The 10,521-nt window shown below is 53.9% G+C and overlaps 6 protein-coding genes across 6 annotated transcripts; 3 read left to right on the top strand and 3 right to left on the bottom strand.

Moving 5' to 3' along the window:
* Nucleotides 1-80: 80 nt before the first annotated feature.
* Nucleotides 81-2,060, bottom strand: BO97DRAFT_473405 (amino acid transporter; the record flags this gene model as incomplete). The annotated part of the gene is made up of 7 exons (XM_025700233.1): nucleotides 81-652; nucleotides 708-1,033; nucleotides 1,084-1,107; nucleotides 1,160-1,620; nucleotides 1,669-1,782; nucleotides 1,834-1,904; nucleotides 1,953-2,060. The coding sequence occupies 7 exons, from the start codon at nucleotides 2,058-2,060 to the stop codon at nucleotides 188-190; spliced, it is 1,569 nt and encodes a 522-aa protein (XP_025546985.1). The 3' UTR covers nucleotides 81-187.
* An 857-nt stretch (nucleotides 2,061-2,917) lies between these two features.
* BO97DRAFT_399310 (arylamine N-acetyltransferase family protein) lies at nucleotides 2,918-4,155 on the top strand. Its single transcript, XM_025694237.1, has 2 exons — nucleotides 2,918-3,508; nucleotides 3,560-4,155. The coding sequence occupies exons 1-2, from the start codon at nucleotides 3,087-3,089 to the stop codon at nucleotides 4,107-4,109; spliced, it is 972 nt and encodes a 323-aa protein (XP_025546986.1). The 5' UTR covers nucleotides 2,918-3,086; the 3' UTR covers nucleotides 4,110-4,155.
* Nucleotides 4,156-5,136: 981 nt separating this feature from the next.
* Nucleotides 5,137-6,759, top strand: BO97DRAFT_428986 (uncharacterized protein; the record flags this gene model as incomplete). The annotated part of the gene is made up of 6 exons (XM_025697341.1): nucleotides 5,137-5,331; nucleotides 5,414-5,518; nucleotides 5,577-5,801; nucleotides 5,871-6,013; nucleotides 6,122-6,577; nucleotides 6,714-6,759. 6 exons carry the CDS (start codon nucleotides 5,137-5,139, stop codon nucleotides 6,757-6,759), a joined length of 1,170 nt encoding a protein of 389 aa, XP_025546987.1.
* A 110-nt stretch (nucleotides 6,760-6,869) lies between these two features.
* Nucleotides 6,870-7,742, bottom strand: BO97DRAFT_399318 (alpha/beta hydrolase; the record flags this gene model as incomplete). Its single annotated transcript, XM_025694238.1, has 2 exons — nucleotides 7,297-7,742; nucleotides 6,870-7,235 (listed from the first exon to the last, which is right to left on the bottom strand). The coding sequence occupies exons 1-2, from the start codon at nucleotides 7,702-7,704 to the stop codon at nucleotides 6,870-6,872; spliced, it is 774 nt and encodes a 257-aa protein (XP_025546988.1). The 5' UTR covers nucleotides 7,705-7,742.
* A 428-nt stretch (nucleotides 7,743-8,170) lies between these two features.
* On the top strand, nucleotides 8,171-9,518 carry BO97DRAFT_446589 (uncharacterized protein; the record flags this gene model as incomplete). The annotated part of the gene is made up of 4 exons (XM_025698669.1): nucleotides 8,171-8,323; nucleotides 8,473-8,545; nucleotides 8,616-8,803; nucleotides 8,854-9,518. 4 exons carry the CDS (start codon nucleotides 8,171-8,173, stop codon nucleotides 9,211-9,213), a joined length of 774 nt encoding a protein of 257 aa, XP_025546989.1. The 3' UTR covers nucleotides 9,214-9,518.
* Nucleotides 8,955-9,911, bottom strand: BO97DRAFT_377739 (SRPBCC domain-containing protein). The gene is made up of 3 exons (XM_025693074.1): nucleotides 9,841-9,911; nucleotides 9,636-9,785; nucleotides 8,955-9,572 (listed from the first exon to the last, which is right to left on the bottom strand). The coding sequence occupies exons 1-3, from the start codon at nucleotides 9,892-9,894 to the stop codon at nucleotides 9,333-9,335; spliced, it is 444 nt and encodes a 147-aa protein (XP_025546990.1). The 5' UTR covers nucleotides 9,895-9,911; the 3' UTR covers nucleotides 8,955-9,332.
* Nucleotides 9,912-10,521: the final 610 nt, after the last annotated feature.

Below are 10,521 nucleotides of genomic sequence, written 5' to 3' on the forward strand. Positions count from 1 at the left end.
TTACATATCTGATGGAGGCGTGAACGGTGGTTGATTCATGGCTCAGAGGTGAAGCTATCTACACATGGGCCTGAGGCAGTGAGCGGGCAGGCTGGGGCCTCGTCCTCACAATATATCTAAAGGCAATCGTAGTCAACGTGACCAACAATCATCAAGTAACCAGCACTTGACCAGACAATGCAACCGATCACAAACCGACAGCCAACCCCGAATGCGAGTCCTCGTCTCCCCCAGTCTCAACAATCGGCCCATGATAAACATGTCGCCCTCGCACCACATACCACGCCAACCCGATAAACAGCTCACCGAAGAACACCACGACCGACCAATTCATATTCACCGCCGTGACGGGCAACTCGGAGGGGAAAAAGGAGAAGAAGATGGTGATAGTCAGAAACGCGATCGATGCGAGATTGACCACGATGCCGCCGCGGCCGAGGGTCCAGGGCCCGAACGGGATGGGCTGGCGCCTTACGCGCCGGATCACCAGGAGGGTGATGGGAATCATGTATGAGAGGAAGAGCCCGGCAGTGGTGAGGGAGACGAAGGCACTGAAGGCCGCGCTGGAACCGACGTTGATCACGCAGATGCACGCGGTGATGAGGGCGGCTAGGCCGACGGCGCGGAGGGGGACGGCGTTCGTGGTGCTGACCTACTTTATATCAACCATGGGACTTAACGCTTAACAAGATGGGCTTGAAGCTTACGTGGGAAAAGTAGTCCGCGAAAGGAACCCCCTTGTCGCGGGCAAACGCCCAGGTCAAACGCGAGGTTGAAGCCAGAAAGCCGAAAGAGGCACAGATCACCAAGGCCGTCGGGATGGCGGTCATGACCGAGGTCCCGGCGTGCGACCGGGTCGCGTTGAAGAAGACCTCGATGAAATCGTAGCCCGTAGCACTGTCCAGCGCTTTCTCCATGTCGCCGATGCAGAAGAGAAATGCCAACACAATGGCAAATCCGAGGCTGCCGTTGAGGAGAATGGTGCCGATCATGCACCAGGGCACAACAACAGAGGCGTTCACAACCTCCTCGGCTTCGTACGATTAGCGATAATCCTTCCCAGTACTCTTGAGACAAACTCACCCATGTGGCATGGACCATCATAGCCTAGACCCAACCCAGGTCAGCGCTTACACGCAACACAGAAGGGGGAACCTACCGATAAAGGGCAGATTTGTTCCCATCAACCCAATCAACCAAGTAAGACCGGCACTGCTCCAGCCGGAGTTGTTGATGAAGCTGCCAAAGACAAAGCTCGCATCTTGATGTGGCGCCAAGTAGACTAGTGGGATCAGCACAGCGAAGAAGCCCATCGTATGAATAATCAGGATCAATCCCTCCACCTTGGGCAGAAGCCGTGCACCGATCGAGTTCACCAGCACACAAATCCCGAGCTCTGCAAACATGAGAAGGGTGCCATGCCACCGCTGATAGTTGTAGCCCGGGTAGTTCAGCACCAAGAGGCCCTGAGTCAGGGTGGCACCGAAATAGACCCCCGTCGCTGTGTTGGCCCACCACCCGATCATATCCACCCAGCCCGTCACCCAGCTGAGGAACACGGCATGACTCTTAGGAGCAAGCATTGCGACCCAGTGATACTGTCCGGAGGAAGTCGGCGCCCTGCCACTAGTCAGCATGATCTCCCGAGTCGAAAAGTGTTTGTTCTACATTGAGGCCAATTCCGCCAAGGACATGGCGGTCACTAGAGCTCCAAACCAACAGAAGAGGTACCCATAGACGAGGGTCGCCGGGCCTCCGTCGAGCATTGCGGTAGGGTTCGCGCTGGGGTATGGGTCAGCAATCAACCTGATTCTAGCAGTCATCGGCACCTACAAAAGCACGGCCTCCCAGGTACACATCATCGTTGTGGTAAATCCTAGCATCGACAAGAACCCGAAGTTTCTCTGTTTCCGTAAGCTCTATTTGCACCGTGGCTCGATATGTATGCGTACCTCGAAGCGCTGCTTCTTACCATGCCTTGCCAGGTCCGCAGCATCGCGGGCTTGGTGTCGCGCAGAGCTGAGCTCCTGTACCGCGAGCTCGCCATGCTTGAACGGCATCCTAGCAAGGCGATACCTTCAGACCACAAAAAAAGTCAAAAGTTAAACAGAGTTAGTAACAACGGTCAGGGCTCGAGAAAGAGAATAGTCGATGAGGAGGAGTAACGAGGAGTCTCAGGCAGGATCCCTTGACTACCGACAATCCCTCTCCTTTTGTTTATTTCTTCAAGTCGCGCTAGCCAGGTCTGCTGAGCTATCGCAATATATCAAGACAGCATCTTGCCAATAGAAAGATTTCTCAAAGCAAGGCGTATTAGTATAATGTTCCGGTTCAAACATGCACCAATGTTTTTCATGAAAGACCCGTGGGAGATAGCCTGGCAGACACCCTGGCAGACACCCTGGATAAAGACCGAATCATTGATCACTTCTGGACAGGGCCCAGACTGTTGGCCTGAGCACGTGGGGCAAGGTATTTCGGAAGAGGAAGAGACAAGCACTCAAACTGCTCGCGGGTTAGCATTGCGTGGTCCTCAGACCAAGAACGGAATGCCGGTCGACCCATTCATACAAGCAACCACTACAAGAAGCTTGCCTCGACAGCTACAATACAATTCAGGATGCAGCTCCGATGCGGGCAAACATATTGGGGACTGAGATCCGACCACTGGAACGCCAGAGCAATCTCCCTCTTGACGCTAAGCATCAATCCTACAGGCCCGATGCAGTAGCGGATGGTCTTGCATACTTAGCACTGCGCTAACATGCGAAGGCGGAATGTTGAGAACGATTAAACCCACGCACTCAACGGTGCCAGCACTAATAACGTAGCAAGAAAGGGTCAGACTCCACAGGCTACCCCTCTCGTGATCCCTGCTCTCAGAGTAGGTCGACATCCGATGCTCAAGCCAAATCACCTTGTGCGGGAATAAACCTCCAGGCAACTGCCGGTGAGCATCCTAGTTATTCTCCTATCTGTTAATGCCCGTCTCATCAGTTCGAACCAAGCCAGCCATTTCATTTCCCGAAATACAAGTCTAAGTGGCCTTTCATTTCACAACAGCGAAAGAACATCAACACTGCAAGATGGGTTCACACATGGACTGGTCGCAGCGGCCGATATACTCTCCCGACCAAGTGGAGAGATACTACGACCGCATCGGTTTGCCCCGCAAATACCGTCGGTCGTCTATCCCAACGGATGAAGAGGCCGCCTTGGGCTTTTTGCGTGTCTTGCTGTGTTATCAAGTTGCAGCCGTTCCGTTCGAGAATTTGAACCTCCATTATTCAGTCCATCGGGATATCTCAGTAGACCCATTCAAGATCTTCGAGAAGGTCGTGGACTCCAAGGCCGCGCGTGGGGGCTACTGCATGGAGAACAGCAGCCTGTTTGGAACAGTTCTGCGGAGCCTGGGTTATCAGGTCTATCCAGTCGGAGGGAGAGTCAACGAGGCGGCGCAGCCCATGTCAGCCTCCAAGAACTGGAAGGGTCCTAAGTTCGACGGCTGGTAAGAAATACCTCACCTGCACCCGCGTATCGGTACTAACGGACGGTACAGGAACCACCTGGTCAACATTGTGACCATCGGCACCCAGGAATATCTGGTTGACGTCGGATTTGGCTCCAATGGACCGCATCAGCCCGTGCCCCTGACAGAGGGGTACCAGTTCCACAACGTGGGCGATCAACGCGGCCGACTCGTCCATGGGCCCATCGCCCAATACACGCGAGCCGGCCAATCGATCTGGCAGTACGAGTTCAGCAACGGCGAAGCCCCCTGGATTCCGGCTTACTGTTTCACCGAGGAGGAGTTTCTCCCCGAGGATTTTGCGATGATCAATTACTACATGAGTACTCATCGCGCGAGCTGGTTCACCTTTCATGTGGTGTGTGTGCGGATGATTCTCGACGAGGCAGGGGAACGCCTCGTCGGCGATCTGACATTGTTCAACGACAAGCTTAAGCGGCGTATCGGGGCCACCTCGGAGCTGGTGGCCTCGTTCACGTCGGAGGAGGAACGGGTGGCCGCGCTCGAGACGTACTTCCAGATCCCTCTGACAGCGGCCGACCGGGAGAGCATCCGGCACACGATTACCGAAATCTTATAGCATGGGGCGTGGAGATAGATAAGGAAGAAACCCAATAAAAGGCGGGAAGATTCACTTAGCGCGGGGTCAATACCACGTAGGGCCTCAAGCAATAACGAAGGTCTCAGGTAGATGGTGGTTATTAGCAAATAGCAAATGAACGCTGGGTCGCACCCTGCTTATCGGTCCTCCGTCGGATGACGCGGCCCCCCTTTCGCAAGGGAACGATCTTAGGGCTTACCGCCCATTGCTTAAAGGCCTTGGCTCGCCTGTCAGATCTGATTCCGCTTCTCCGTGGCACCGGAGGTGGATGATCATGATGATTTAATTTGTGTCCAGGAGACCATGATCGGGGATTGTCTTTGTCCCCAGAATCGGCTCAAAGGCATGTGATTGACATTGTCGTGGACTCCTTCTCCCACCCAGATTATCCTTTCTTCCTTAGAGCGGAGACCCCTGTCGTCGGTGGGGCAATGCACATGAGTCGATTTCTGCCACTCTCTAAACGATCCAATCATAAGGATCTAGAACCCTGAGAGGCAATGAACTGGCCATTTGGGGTCGGAGTCGGAGTGTTGTCAGCTATTGCCAGACATTTGAACATCAGAGGTGGAAAGAAGATCTGGACCATGAGATGCCATCAGCCACGTCCGTTGTCCCTCCAATGACCCTCAGAGGGATTCCAGGTTGAACATGGTAATCAAACTTACCCCTAGTGCGGGAAATTAGGGCCGCATGATTTTAATCCTTTTTGCCTGATCCTTTTTGGTAGAAACCTTCCAAATTTGACTTTGAAACCCCTGACCAGACAGGGCTTGGATGCTAGAAGCAAATTGACGGTGTAAGGGACCTGTGCCATGCGAAGCAGCAAACAGGAACAATGTGTGACAGACTCAAGCTGCGCGGGTCGTCTCAAGAAACCGTCAGCTGCAGGGAAGTTACCATCCTTACCGATCCTGTTCCTTGAGACCGCTGATTCCACGGTGCCATAAGCAATGTACGTTCCAGTTCGTCCTCGAACTCGTTTCTCTCTCCCCTTGCTCTTGGAATGCTCCGAAATAACGTTGGCACGCATGCGATGTATCCCAACGACCGGGAGCCCCCAAGCCACGCTGATGGGATCGCCATCGCCACGTTGTACATGCTAGTGATCATGATTCTGGCCGTAGTGATGCGGCTGGCCTTTCGGTTATGGATGGTCCGGACACTGCAATGGGACGATGGGACTGTGCTGATTGCTCTGGTAGAGTTCCTTTTCACTGTTCCTCTGCTGCCCATGGAAAGAACATCTCGTCGAAGTAGGCCACTGATTCACCAAACGACAGTTCTTCGCCATCGGTCAAAGTGCCACCATTCTAATCGGAACTAAATACGGAATGGGAAACACAGTCCCTCCATTAACCGAGCATGAGATGATGCATGTCGAGAAGGTATGACCCGACCGAGACAACCGAGAACAGTGCTAACCAGCTGTTCCCTCGTGTTCAGGTGCTGTACGTCTCCGACCTGCTGTATGTAGTGGCTCTGAGCCTGGCCAAGATCTCAGTGTTCCAGTTACTCGGCCGATTAACAGTGCGGACGTGGCAGAGACGGCTCGCGCAATGGTCAGCGCTGGCGGTGATGATATGGACGGTGTCCGTGTTCTTGGTGCTGTGTTTCCGATGCGGCGCCTCCCAGCCCTGGCGACTCAGCAGCAGCCACTGCATCAACACCGTACGTCCCTCGCATCGAGTTCTGTGCGCATATCTAACTCCAGCAACGTGCGCGTTGCAACCAACGCAGTTCATCTTCTGGGCCGCCATCGCCCCGCTGGATATCATCTCAGAGCTCACACTCTGCGCCCTCCCGATCTTCATCGTCAAGCCCGTGCAAGTGAGGATAGGGAAGAAGGCCGCCGTAGTAGCAGCGTTCATCTTCCGCTTGTTGTATGCAGCTCTCCTCCCCTACCCTACCCTCAATACCAGCCTCAATCTCAATCCAGGCCGTCTCGCCCTCACACCTTTCCCAAAACCAATACTAACCCAAAACCCCAGCGTAATAATCACCACAATAACCCGCCTCCACTACCTCCGACGAACCTTCTCGTCCCAAGACCACAACCCCATTCCCACAATCTTCGCCCCAACAATCACAACCCAATGCGTCCTATGCACCAGTGTGCTCAGCGCCTGTATCCCCTGCCTGAAACCCTTCCTCGACGCCTTCGACACGGGCATGTTGCACGTCGCGTTACATAAACACGACGGCAGCTCCGCGTACGCGCTGGGGAATCTGTCGCGGCCGAAGGAGACGAGCGGGCGTCGGTCAAGGCTTGTTGGCGGGGATGAGGCGGAGGTTGAGGGATTGGGCACGTCGGCGGCTGCGTTTGCGGGGACGGAGCCCGTGAGGGTGCAGCTTCTTGAGGATGCTGAGGGTGAGGAATCTGGGTCGATGAGTACGAGGACCTCGCGGGCGTTGGCGATTCAGCGGACGGATCAGTGGAGTGTGCGGTATGAGTCTGTGGGGGGGAGGATGGGTGAAGGGGGAAGAGGATGAGGGGGTAGAGGGAAGGGGGTGTATAGTTGAACTGGGAAGGAACAGGCGGGGTGCTAAGCCAACATTAACATAAGGCAGCTTCCAATGTAGAAGCTCAACCCGCCGGTTTATCCTATGCTCCAGCTACTTCAGCTGAGGGGATTATGCTATAAGGTATTGTAGTCGTTTGCTGTCAACTGAATTGATGTTATTCTACACTAACATCGAAGGATGACTCCTTGAACAATGCACCATAAACGTCTACCTCTATAACCGACTAGCCACAGTCTGCTCCGACTTCGCTCCAATCGCCTGCATCAACACATCAACCACCCGGGCTGGCATGCTGAGAAACGGCGAGTGCGAAGCCGGGAGCCGAAATCTGTTCTCGGGCTCCGCGATCTTCGCCGCGAACGCCTCCTGAAATGGCGGCGGCAGGGCCTGGTCTTGCTCACAGACGATGTAGGAACAGGGAATCCTGCTAGTCCAGGGCTCATAGACCACTTTACCTGCAAAGACAGCGCGAGAGGTGTGGTGCGTGAAGAGTTCCCATTGATACTGCTCGTCGGGAGGGAGGTCGTGCCAGCCGACATTGCTGGCCGCGTCGACGGTGACATAGTCGCCCTGTCGGTGCTCAGTCAGGCCATTTCATCTCTACCGTGAGTTTTGAGCAAAGGGAAGGGCGAAAGCATACATCAACCTGCATCCACGGCAGGTAATTCTCCCCGAGCATCTCCAGCAGACTCTGCCCCTGATCCAGTGCGAAGGCTGCCAGGTAGATCACCTGGATGACTCCGCCTGTCTGGCCTCTCTGTGCGCGCTCAGCTTTACTCAGACCTTCGACTGCATTGGAAGCGACCACTCCGCCGTAGGAGTGTGCCACCACAACGATTTCGTTCTCGGTGTCGGCGAGGGTCTTTAGAACCTCGCGGAGAGAGGCGACATCGTCGGCCAGGGTCTTTGAGGGCGGCTCGGCGCCGATGGAAGGGTGAGCCGGGCATTTGGACGGATATCCGAGCTCGTGGAGCTGTGCGCGAACGGCATGAAAGAACGGAGGGGTGATCCATGCTCCGAGGGAGAAGACAAATGTGGGGGAGGTCATCCTGGGGTTTTCACGAAGTGCTAATCTGGATAAATGGCAGACGATGCGTGATCGAGGGAAATTAGGGGCCGGGATCCATTATAGCCAGCGGCCGGCGAGCGAGTCAGTAAGAGCAGAAGCTCGGTCCTGGTGGGACGGACCATTTCGCGCATGACTCGTTTAAGAGAGCCCCAAAGCCCGTTTGTCAGCTTAATATCCCGGCATTAATTTGACACTTTGACAGGTGGGGATCTGGCTGATTTCGTTGGATTGATTGGTTTGCTGTTGAGTGCAGTTGATCCACTTGCGGCGCCGGCGAGAGTTCGTTCTCATTAGCTTCAATCTAGAGCCGTGCTATCATACTGTCTTTGTCTGCCCAGCCGCGTCTCCCTTCCGTCCATCTACAGTATGTGGAATTTTCCGAGGGCTCACATAGAAAGCGCGTGTTTCTCTATGTCCGGGTGGCCTCGACGCCATCGTCATCGCCATGGAGAATGCCCACCCACAACAATCGACGCAGGCGAAACAGAGGGTGACCACCGTCAAAGTGCTTGCTCTCGCCATCCTGTTCGTCTTCTTGAGACTTCTAGCTCGGAGCAGAAAGCATGTGCTTCTGGGCGTTGATGACTACACTCTGGTCGTGGGTTTGGTAGCCGTCACTTTCCTTAAATTGCGGTCGTCACTGGCGGGGAAATAGTCATTCGTGACTATAATCGCAGGAATTAATCTTGCTTGTCTATTCTCTTGGGATTGGCAATGATTGGGGCACAACTGACGATGCCTGCTCAGGCATTCATTTCACCATGGAATGGGGCGCCATACGTCCACTGTCCCAGCGTCGGATTTAGTTGTTTTCTAACGGGTATGATGGCACCCGCTCCAGGTTCCGAGGTGCCTATCCCATACGATCGCTGACCCGCACATCAAGCTAGTATACGCTTTCGAGCCGCTGTACATCACAACAGTCGGCATCATCAAGCTATCCGTCCTCCTGATGTATTACCGAATTTTCCCCGTCCGCCTCATCCGCATCGGAGGCATGGTCCTCGCCTCCATAACCGTCGCCTGGGTCATCTCAGTCGACCTTGTCGCCATATTTCGCAGCTTCGAACTAGATGATGTACTGCGAGGGTTGAGGCTAATATGACCGATCAATTAGTGTGGTGCTAGCGGTTCAGCCTCATTTTGTCCTTTGAGGCGCAGGACATCGCGTGGACCCTTGCCGATGCGGAAACATGGTGCGTGGTGGAGACTGCGGCGGGAGTTATTTCGGCTTGTCTGCCGACTGTCATCCCATTATACCAGCATGCTTGTCGGAATTTTGTTGATTCGCTTTCTCGCTCGGGCGGCACGGATCTTGAGGCAGAGGCTATTGCCTTACACGCGGCGTCAGAAACACAGCTAGGGAAGATACGCGTGAGTGACAACAGATCTCTCCGTGAGCCAGAGTTGTACCCTCCAGATGAGATAAAGACGGTGAAAGGGAGCAGCTACACAGAGCTCACTATTCATTTCCGCGATTCTAGGTAGTGGGACACTACGATAACATCATTCTGAGCTGCGGAAGTATGCCATCTCTGAATAAGTAAGAGATCAAAATTCAAATTATGTATCAGTCGTGTCCCTACTTCACATTCCTACCAGACAGCCTACTCAAGCTCCTCGGCCCTCCTCTTCAAATCCGCATTAAACCTCCCAAACTGTCCCATTACCCTCCTCCCCAACAAAGAAGGCCTCATCAGAAACGAAATAGGACCGGTAAACACCTCTGTCTGCCTGAACACCGTCCCCGACCCATCCTGTGTAGGCTCCATATGAAAGCCATGCAACCCAGCGATCAATCCGAAGACTGGCGGGCCCTGCCATTGCAGGAGCCTCTCGGAATTCTCCTTAAGGATGTCAGCAAGCACTCAAGCATGAACGGGATGGGCAGAATGTCAAGTCAAGCATACCGTGATCTTCGCGTCGAATTTCATTCCCTCGATGTCACATCGTACCACGTCGCCTTGTTGCAGCGTGGCCAGGGTTTTGGTGTTGTCTTCGGGCTCGAGGAGGTGGATTATGGAGGTGTGCCATTCGGGATATTTTGCAGAGTCTAATAGCTGCTCTTCTTTAGCAAGGGCGTATTGCGTGGTAGGATGGAGTGTATGTACATACCACGGCGCGCACTCTAGACGGTGGAGCGGCGATCTCGATCTGAGTTTCGATCATTGTGATGGCTCGCGCGGACGGGCTCTGATATTCCAGGAAGAGAGGTCGAGAAGAGTGAGCTTAGGGATCTTGGTTCTGGGGCCTGCTGGCAGAATCAAGGGTCTTTATATAGCTTGTGTACAACAATGCTTTGAGGCTCCGCCTCACTGCCGCGGCCACTGCACTGCAGCAGCAGGTATGCCGTGTTCGATACTTGTCTATGATTGGGCCGTTTTTCCCCTGGCCCACTTATCCAGGCGAGCTGTCCAATCATATCAGCACTAGCTTAGGATTTATGCCTTAGATGTCTATCGCGACTGCTACTAGATCTGCAGAAATTTATATTCATAATCCACCATACCAGCTGCCATCTACACATGCAACTGAACAAAGCTTACTGGGCACGGGTCCGTCGAATTATTGGCGAATATTCAAAGTAGCGGGAAACCCCTATTATAGTTGCTGGAGCAAGATCTCCCAGGTTGTTGGTGTCAGACAAATTCTAGACTTGACATTCCTCTTTTGCCCTGTTCAAGCCCCGACCAGGTCTTTCATTTGAATCGTCATGGAACATGAAACAAAAAAGAAAAAACATACAACAGAAGGGATTCGCTGGTGGTCACCCACCCAACTACTAACCTCCCGGCG

The sequence above is a fragment of the Aspergillus homomorphus genome (genome assembly GCF_003184865.1).
Source record: "Aspergillus homomorphus CBS 101889 unplaced genomic scaffold BO97scaffold_58, whole genome shotgun sequence".
Classification (NCBI taxonomy): domain Eukaryota; kingdom Fungi; phylum Ascomycota; class Eurotiomycetes; order Eurotiales; family Aspergillaceae; genus Aspergillus; species Aspergillus homomorphus.

What these genes read in the sequence shown, in the direction of transcription:
- BO97DRAFT_377739 (XM_025693074.1), bottom strand. Translation starts at nt 9,894, where the DNA reads ATGATCGAAACTCAGATCGAGATCGCCGCTCCACCGTCTAGAGTGCGC. An exon ending in CGTCTAGAGTGCGCGCCGTG is followed by an intron (nt 9,786 to 9,840) that starts GTATGTACATAC and finishes AAAGAAGAGCAG; the next exon opens with CTATTAGACTCTGCAAAATA. An exon ending in AATTCGACGCGAAGATCACG is followed by an intron (nt 9,573 to 9,635) that starts GTATGCTTGACT and finishes GACATCCTTAAG; the next exon opens with GAGAATTCCGAGAGGCTCCT.
- BO97DRAFT_399310 (XM_025694237.1), top strand. Translation starts at nt 3,087, where the DNA reads ATGGGTTCACACATGGACTGGTCGCAGCGGCCGATATACTCTCCCGAC. An exon ending in GGTCCTAAGTTCGACGGCTG is followed by an intron (nt 3,509 to 3,559) that starts GTAAGAAATACC and finishes CGGACGGTACAG; the next exon opens with GAACCACCTGGTCAACATTG.